Source organism: Adelges cooleyi, unplaced genomic scaffold (genome assembly GCF_023614345.1).
Source record: "Adelges cooleyi isolate 19-005CV unplaced genomic scaffold, UGA_ACOO_1.1 ACOO_flye_CR_arks_rails_tigmint_CR_PRNA_30, whole genome shotgun sequence".
Classification (NCBI taxonomy): Eukaryota; Metazoa; Arthropoda; class Insecta; order Hemiptera; family Adelgidae; genus Adelges; species Adelges cooleyi.
In genome coordinates this window covers 15770391-15779373 of record NW_026095971.1, presented here as the reverse complement: position 1 = coordinate 15779373, position 8983 = coordinate 15770391, and the positions used below count along the sequence as shown (strand labels likewise).

General features: G+C 28.9%; 2 protein-coding genes across 2 annotated transcripts; both read right to left on the bottom strand.

The window, feature by feature from the left end:
- Window positions 1–855: 855 nt before the first annotated feature.
- LOC126838601 (40S ribosomal protein S6) lies at window positions 856–4123 on the bottom strand. Its single transcript, XM_050573141.1, has 4 exons — window positions 3974–4123; window positions 3351–3701; window positions 1150–1356; window positions 856–1083 (listed from the first exon to the last, which is right to left on the bottom strand). The coding sequence occupies exons 1-4, from the start codon at window positions 3977–3979 to the stop codon at window positions 892–894; spliced, it is 756 nt and encodes a 251-aa protein (XP_050429098.1). The 5' UTR covers window positions 3980–4123; the 3' UTR covers window positions 856–891.
- Window positions 4124–5712: 1589 nt separating this feature from the next.
- On the bottom strand, window positions 5713–8596 carry LOC126838335 (mitochondrial import inner membrane translocase subunit Tim23-like). The gene is made up of 5 exons (XM_050572678.1): window positions 8311–8596; window positions 8137–8236; window positions 7254–7521; window positions 7019–7188; window positions 5713–5928 (listed from the first exon to the last, which is right to left on the bottom strand). The coding sequence occupies exons 2-5, from the start codon at window positions 8162–8164 to the stop codon at window positions 5813–5815; spliced, it is 582 nt and encodes a 193-aa protein (XP_050428635.1). The 5' UTR covers window positions 8165–8236; window positions 8311–8596; the 3' UTR covers window positions 5713–5812.
- Window positions 8597–8983: the final 387 nt, after the last annotated feature.

Below are 8983 nucleotides of genomic sequence, written 5' to 3'. Positions count from 1 at the left end.
ATGTGTAACTATAGCATATGGCAATCAATTATTATTATAGACGGTAATTCTAATTGTATCTACCCTTATACTAAAAATATATATTTGAGCATAATATGTCATTACAATTTTATCGAATTTTGTAATTATTCCAATACAGATTCGCATCAGCGTTAATTTGTAAGTAATTTTATCACTTTAATTTGTAATAATTGATATGGACCTGTGACCTCTCGGCTCTGTCAACAATATACTGGATTTTATTTCCATTATTTCAACTATTGCTTTTTCTAACTATTAACAGTCATATTTTAACTATAGTGATCAATGTTAAATTGTTGATAAATCTTAAAGAAACAATATCATGACATAAATTACATTTTAATAATGTAATTAAAAGTTTTTATGAAGTATTAAAACCAGAAAAAGTGATTTACGAATACTTAAAATTTTAACTTAATTTTTACAAAATAAGTTAAGTTATTAGAGATATCAATAAAACATACACAGCCTAGAATATATTAATTTTTAATTAAATTGTGATGTTAATGAATCGAGTTAGAAAAATTCAAAAAACTCTTAAGCACAGATATTTCTCTAATTACTGTGAAAATGTTGTGGTTTTACAATATTTCAAAGACGCTGGCTTTTATTTTGAAACTGTTATGATGGAAAAAGATTTAAATTTGTATACAGAAATAATCGTGTCTGACAATTAAAACCAATAAGAATCCTTACTACTGTATACATTAAGTTAAGGATCTAAAGTATAAAGATTTTGAATGAAACTACCTACATTTTACCCCATAATAAATGGGTAGGTAACATCCTCTCAATAACAAGCTTTTTACAGTTTACAGCAATAAAAACAACCAATTAGAATAAACAATTTTTTTTATTATTCATCCACATTTATTTTTTACTACTCTTAGTACCAGAACTAGAAACAGATGATTGAGACATAGTACGTTTGCGACTCTGTTCAGCTCGTTTTTTAGCTAACTTTTCCTTTTGTCTGTGTGCTAAAAGCTTAGCGTATTCAGCAGCTTCTCCTTTACGCTTCAAACAACGTTTCTTTTTTAATGCCAGCTTATGACGTTTGCGCTATAATTTATAATAATAAATTATAATTAAAGTAAAATTATTTGTCTTAATGTTATTTGTTTTTACCTGAAGACGAACAGGAGTAATTAAACGTTGAATTTTAGGCGCCTTGAAGTATTGTTTAGTTTTTCCCTCCTTAATTGGTAAAGGCCTCTTTATTACATATCTGCGCACATCATCTTCTTTTTGTAGATTGAACAGCTTACGTATTTTATTTGCACGTTTCGGCCCCAAACGACGGGGTACATTTGTATCAGTTAAACCAGCAATATCCTAAAAATTTGACCATTGTTATTATTCACTGACATAAATATACATAGCTATAAATAAATGTAAACTGTACACAACAATTAATAGTATAAAAAAAAGATAAGATGCCAACAAATTTTAAATGACAATTTTGTTGTATTTTATTTAAAATTTTTCAGGCATACCCATTTTCTCGACCCATTTTTTCACATTTTCTCGACTTAAACATACACGAGATGCTTTCTTTTTTAATAACATAATAGTTAACTGCAGCCACATTAGGCTGTTAACTATTTAAAGGCACTTTAGTGCGGTTATTAAAATTTTTTCTTTTTTCTAAGAACACAAGGAAATTTTCCCCTCCCTGGGCGCTTTAGACTGTAGTTATACACAATTTGCTACTCCCCTATATATTAAAAAATCTATGATATGTACACAGTACCTAAATAATATTCACTGTAAAAGAAAATATACTATACTACATTCCACAAGAGAACATACCGGGCAGCACCGGTTTACATTTGGCAGCACGCATCTCCCACCAAGCGCCTCTCATCGCGACATGCTTTGGTTAGGTGTGAGATTCGGATAGGGACCACAGTGTATTTTCAGCAAGAGTGGGAGAAATCACAGAGACTGCCAGCCGTCAAATAGTGATGCGTAAAACCGGTATATTCTTATTTGGAAAATGTATACAAAATAATTTATATCGCTTATACACTATTAATGATTAAGAATAATCATTCATAAAACTTTAAGTGAACATTTATTTACCGCCATTCCGATGCCAAAACATTATTAAATAAAATGAGTAAGCAGGAAAATGTCGGATTGTTAATATTACCACTTTATGGTTCATAAACCAATACTGAAGTTTGCATTTTCTTCTTACAAACTGAATAATAGAAAGTATAGTATCAATTGTTTTAACTTGAAAAATTATAAAATTCAGTGAGGTACTAAAGTAACAACAGATCTTAATACTTCACTAAACAAAAGTTTACCTAATGACTGAATAACACCTCTATCCAACAGCAATTCAACTTGTATCGCTTATACACTATTAATGATTAAGAATAATCATTCATAAAACTTTAAGTGAACATTTATTTACCGCCATTCCGATGCCAAAACATTATAAAATAAAATGAGTAAGCAGGAAAATGTCGGATTGTTAATTTTACCATTATATGGTTCATAAACCAATATTAAAGTTTGCATTTCCTTCTTACAAACTGAAAAATAAAAAGTATAGTACCAATTGTTTTAACTTGAAAAATTATAAAATTCAGTGAGGTACTAAAGTAACAACAGATCTTAATACTTCACTAAACAAAAGTTTACCTAATGACCGAGTTCAACTTGTATTGCTTAAACACTATTACTGATTAAGAATAACCATTCATAAAACTTTAAGTGAACATTTATTTACCGTCATTCCGATGCCAAAACATTAAATGAAATGAGTAAGCAGGAAAATGTCGGATTGTTAATCTTACAATTTTATAAATGAAATATGATAATATTTTAATTTAGATGGTGTTTTGTAAAAATGGCATAAACTACAAAAAAACAAAAAATGACTGGTATCAACATTTTTACAAAAAAAATAAGCGCATTATCTGTAAAAAGGGTAACTATAAATAATGAGGTCTGCTCTATGTACACTAATACAGCGTTTGATTTCTTATCCAAAAAAACAAGAAGTACTGAAATATTAAAAGAGCATTTACTACAAGAATACAAGCGAAAAAATAAGGTTGTTCAAAAGGATGTAAACCTAAAGTTATTCTGTGTGTAAACCACTTTGAATGATGATGAATAACTACCCTAACTGACCCTTTCAGGTAATGCTTATACCTATACTAACAAAAATTACAAATAATAATATAATGAAACTAAAGGTATAAAATACTTTAATAATGTTTGCAATACAAAATTAAATGAGTAAGCAGGAAAACATTCACTCAAACTAGTAAAATATTTAATTAAAAAACATTTGTAAAAAAGGTACATACCTTTTCCCCTTTTTTGACGACAACAAGTGAAAGGACACTAAGATTAGCATCAACGATACAACCACGTACTGATTTCCTTTTGCGTTCACCATCTCTTCGTGGACGATAACAAGAATGACCCTTGGACAATAACAAACGAACACGGACATTTGACAACACACCCTGCTTCATGGGAAACCCTTGCTTGTCATTCCCACCAGATATTTTCAATACATAACCTTTCCAATCATCTCCAAGGAGATCAGCCTCTACTTCTGTACCAATACGTTTTTCATAGAAAATACGTAGTTTATGTTCATCTACAACTTCAAACAGTTTTTGACTGCCTGTTGCTGGATAAGACACGTTCAACTACAAAACATAAAAAAAAGTCATCATTACTTGGGAAAATACGATTAAAAAATTAACACCAATTATACTTAAGAGTACTAACTCAATTTTTATATTAATGTTAAGAACTAAATTAATACTAAATATCTCAGATATATAATTTTAACATGAAAATATTTGTGCGATACTATCACATTCAGAATTTTTATCCATTTACATCTTACAATATTTGTATAGAACAATTTTTAACAATATTTTTTAAGAAAAATAAAATTATAACGAATGTACATTACCTTCATGTTGAATCTTTCTTATTAGACAAATGCTAGAACTTAAATTGCATACGACATTTTCTGTAACGGAACACTTAGAAAAATAGTTTATACTTTATGGTGTATAGCCAAGCACCGAACACAGGCAACGCTCAAAAGAGAGGGGCTGGGAAAGCGGCGATGGACAACGCTTATGAATTACTTCGGAAAAGATACAAGAATAAGGTTATAATTCAGTGTAGCCAACTATTGCAAAATAAATTCACTATTTCTTAAAGTAGGCTACCTGGTTCGTATAACATTTCTCTTTAAATATTATATCAAATGTAACTATAACTACCTTTATACCTACATATGTACCTATATAATTTATAGTACATATTATTACATTAAATTAGGAACGGGACTTCTTTTAACTATATCGATTTCTGATTTTTAAAAAAATATAAAAAATTACATATAATATAATCGGCCGTATTATATCGTAAAAAAATTAGTAAATACTAATGTAGTATTGCTAAATAACATATTGAGTGTTAGAAAATATTAAAATATTACCATTCTAAATGTCTACAATTCTAACTACAGGCCAACAAATACAAAAATTAAATTAAAAAAATGATTTTCTCATTAAAATAATATTTTATAAACTTAATGTTTGTAATAATGCAAACCCCTGAAAGACAACTTGAGGGAACCGTAGCATGGTTTGTACAAAAAAATATTAAGTATATATATCAAAAAAAAAAAAACAACCCCACATCATTGATAAAGTTTTTCTTAATACATTGTGAGAATTTGGTAAATTACCCCTTAAGGAGGGCGGAGCACAACTAGTTTTCATGCGTTTTAGACCAATAAGCGGTGCTAAATTAGACATACGCCCCAATGTTGGATTTTAATTATTAAAGTATGTGTGGATTTGTTGACAAATTTTCTGGGTTTCTTAGGAAGGCAATTTTCAATTTTCTCCTTAAAAGACCTCCAAAATTGTTTTTTATTATTTTTGAAAATTCAGTGATAATTCCCGAATTACATTTGAATTTATTTTAGGCATACCAAATTTTAAATCGAAAATCGGCTTCCTAAGAAACCTAGACAATTTGTCAACAAATCCACAGATACTCATGGCAATAAATTATTATAGACAGATGGTCAACCCTAACATTATTAATTATTCATAACAGATTCCCATTAAAGTATTTATTTAAAACAGTTTTTATCACTTTCAATTGTCATAATTCATATAGACTTGTGACCTCCCCCGTCCCCTGGCTTTTTTCTAATTTTTTTTTTAAAAAGATGACGTCAACAATTGACTGTAATTATTTGCTAACAAGGGTAGGTCACATCTAGTGTATTACGAATATTAATAATACAATGAAACTTCTTTAGCTATAATTAAAAGATCCGTGTTAGATTTTATACCCAAGGCGCCATAATTACAAAAATATTTAACTTCGGTTTTATAACAGTGTAATATTAGTAATTTAATGAATATTTATTTCATGTTACTTTTTTATTACATGCACAGAATAAAACAAAATTACATAATGCTTAATTATGTAATACATTTTTTTTGTTACGTTACTATACAAAACTGTAGATTTTATTGAATAAAGTATTTACAATACACTAATTTATTGATAAAAATATACAAAGGAAAATCAAAAATAAACTGTACATTTTGCTTAACATTTTTCATTGTTTTGCAATTTATTATTGCACTGAAATAAAATAAAGTGAAGAAAAACAAGACATCAATGAAAATAATTATTTAATCTACATAATATATTTTTTTATACACATAATAAACATGACTATAAAAAACCAAATATTGTATTTTGTATTATAATGGTTTCAAGAAAATAAACTTTTTCCGATTTCTTTTATTTTTTCTCTAGATGTTATTAAACTATAAGTAGTTGCTAAACCAAATCCAATTACTCCAGCTATACCACATCTTCTAAGGCCTCCTGAAAATAATTATAAAGAGAGGCTATTTAAATTTTAATATGTTATAAATATTTAATACTCAATTAATAAGATTCTTATAATTTTCATAATATTTATGAGATTTTCTCAAGTAATTTTATCTGAAACAAAAAACGTTATCTGCATGGTATTTGTTTTTTTTTTTTAAGAGAAAATATGTTTTGTATCCGGGTTACTCTATTTCAACAGAACAATATATTTTTAATATTGCTCTGGATTACTCTGTTTCAACTAGTATATTTGACTGGTATGTAAATTATGTAATATACTAGTAAATGTTTTATTTCCTTAGTACTTAAGAGTTCATGTGTCATACTTCACTTTCTCTACAGATTTTAGCATGGAACATGCTTTAGTCTTGGCACTTCAGGCTCGAAAACAACACTAAATTGCGATACTAAAGTAGCGCGCCTACTTTAAGCGTATAATAACATATAAGATGCAACAAATTAATAACAAGTTATCATCGTCATGCATAACATTTGGCCAGACATATAATTAAGACTATACTATCATCATAAATGGCAAGGAGATTATAGATCAGAAATAATCACTATTCAGTAGCCAGCAGGCTAAAGCATGTTCCATATTTTATAATTTTAGCCGTTAGGCTTTAAGTAGACTGTAACTTTATTTTTCTAGCCTTCTTCTTCACTATACTTTTTCTTATCTCCCTTCCCATTTCACATGCTATAGTCAAAATCATCTCATCATCCCATCAAGATAGAATGCTTCGCCATGTGAATAATGTTAATTTTGATTTTTAATTAGTTATATGTTTATAATAGGTCCTAGTTTATTTGGTTTTGTGGTTAGTTTTTTTAACTATCCCTACATAATAAAATTGAAAAATGTGTTGTTTATTTTATGCTTTATTCTTAAAAATTGCCTGTTTGTTTGTGTGTATTGAATGAAAAAAAAAATAATAGCAGGTTAGGTTAAGCTACCAGACTATATTATATGATGCAGGTCATCTGGAAAATTCCAGACCGGTTACGTTGTCCGTGTCTATTAATAATACTTTTTTAGGTATTAAATTTATCTAATAAATAAATAACTTATAATTCTTACCAGTACTTTTATATAACATTCCTGTTCCAGTTCCAGCAATAATAGTATTAAGCTCATCTTCACAATCACGGGTTTTTTGCAAAATAACACCTATGCCACTGTAAAAAACTGCTATTGTACCAAATGTATTTGCTAGACGTGCGCCACTTTTAAATATGTTGTTTAAAATTCTATAAAAATTATCATTGTAAATATTATTAATTAAATTAGATATTTTAAGTAGCAGTTTTATTACTGTGTTCTTTTATAAGTGGTAGTTTGATTTTCCATAGAAGTTGTCTTAAAGCCAGTATACATTCCTCGCAAACTTCCTATTACAGCTCCAGTCAAGCAGGAAGTACCCATTTGTGAAAAGGCTAACTCGAAACGTCCTCTTTGTTTTGAACCAGCCCCTTCAAGATATATATATTCAGACTGGGTTGATTGAGACAATATAGATGGATCATAATTGAAATATGGAGACTGTATTGTTGAATACTCGTTTAATACTGCTTGGTTGTTACCTGTACAATATAATTAATAATATAGTAACATAGTAATAGTATGCAGTGGCGCAACTAAAATTTATTTTGAGTGGGGGGGGGATGATACATAATATAGAAAAATGAGTACTGACTATATTCATAGGAAATCTGTAACGTTCCCTAGCATTAATTTTTAAATATATTTCGGGTGGGGGCTCACAACCGCCAAAGCCCCCTTGATAGTAGTATGTATGTAGTATATGCTGTTAAAAAATGAGATGGAATTTGAGCAAAAGTGCATAATTTAAAAAGAGATGCAAATTTTTTCTGTTATCTGCTAAATCAGTAGCTAACCCATAATAAGTATACTGTAATAACCAATAACTAGTAAGAAACAAAACATATTATGGTTATTTTATATTATATATATATATTTTATATTATATATTGAATCTTAAGTATAAAAATTTGTCTAATTTTACCCAAAAACATATGGTACGGCCATAATTGAATGAGTTACAGACATCCACATTACTAGTTAAGGGCTACCTTAATTTGAAACCTTAAGATAAGTATTACTCAGATTACTTCCTGAATAAGTCAAAGGATAACTTAAAACAAATAAAGTTTAAATAGAAACACTCATGTACTTACGTCTTTCATTATCGTCCATATTAAACATTACTTAATTACAACGCAATAAATAGTGTAAAATGCAAGTTTTGAAGATAAAATCTGATTTTCAATAATTCAACTAATAATTCAACAATCATGACAAATTTATTAAAATTAAAATAAAATAAAATGTGACGGGCTTACATTTCTTACCTAAGGACTAAGTCACAGTGTGACTGGAGTACATTTATGACCTGTATGAATAGTGACTGGTTAAATATGAACTACAAAATTTTTTTAGACGATACAAACTATGAAGTTAAACCAAAAATGTATTTTTTACTTATTACAATATATACTTTGTTTTAATAATTGTATTATTACAGCAATGACTTCTAAATATTAAAACGTAATGTTCAATAAATTAAAAATACGTATTTTAAAATTATAGTTACTTAGTGTAGAAAAATGTTGCAATAATTTTTTTCTAAAAATATGTATAATTTATAATATCATACTATTAGGTAACCAGTATCACACAAGTATTATCAGCTGCTTAATGTTATCACTTATCATATATCATCAGCCGCGGGTAACAGCTACTGTGGCGGATGTATGGCTACGAGGCGCCACAGCTAGCACAACCTAGCTGTCGGCATCGATACCGCCTCAACACATGGTCAGATTGCCAGATCTCGGTAGTTGTGACGAACCGTAGCGAACTTCTCGCATGTGATCAAAGTCACCCAGAGCGCACATATAAATACGCACACGACAATTACCGACCCACATTTCGGACACCGGCCGGGCAACCTTTTGCCTGCATTCGCCACACTACCACTTTTACCACAGATATATATAATAAACTAGATTGCTAACTAGCGAT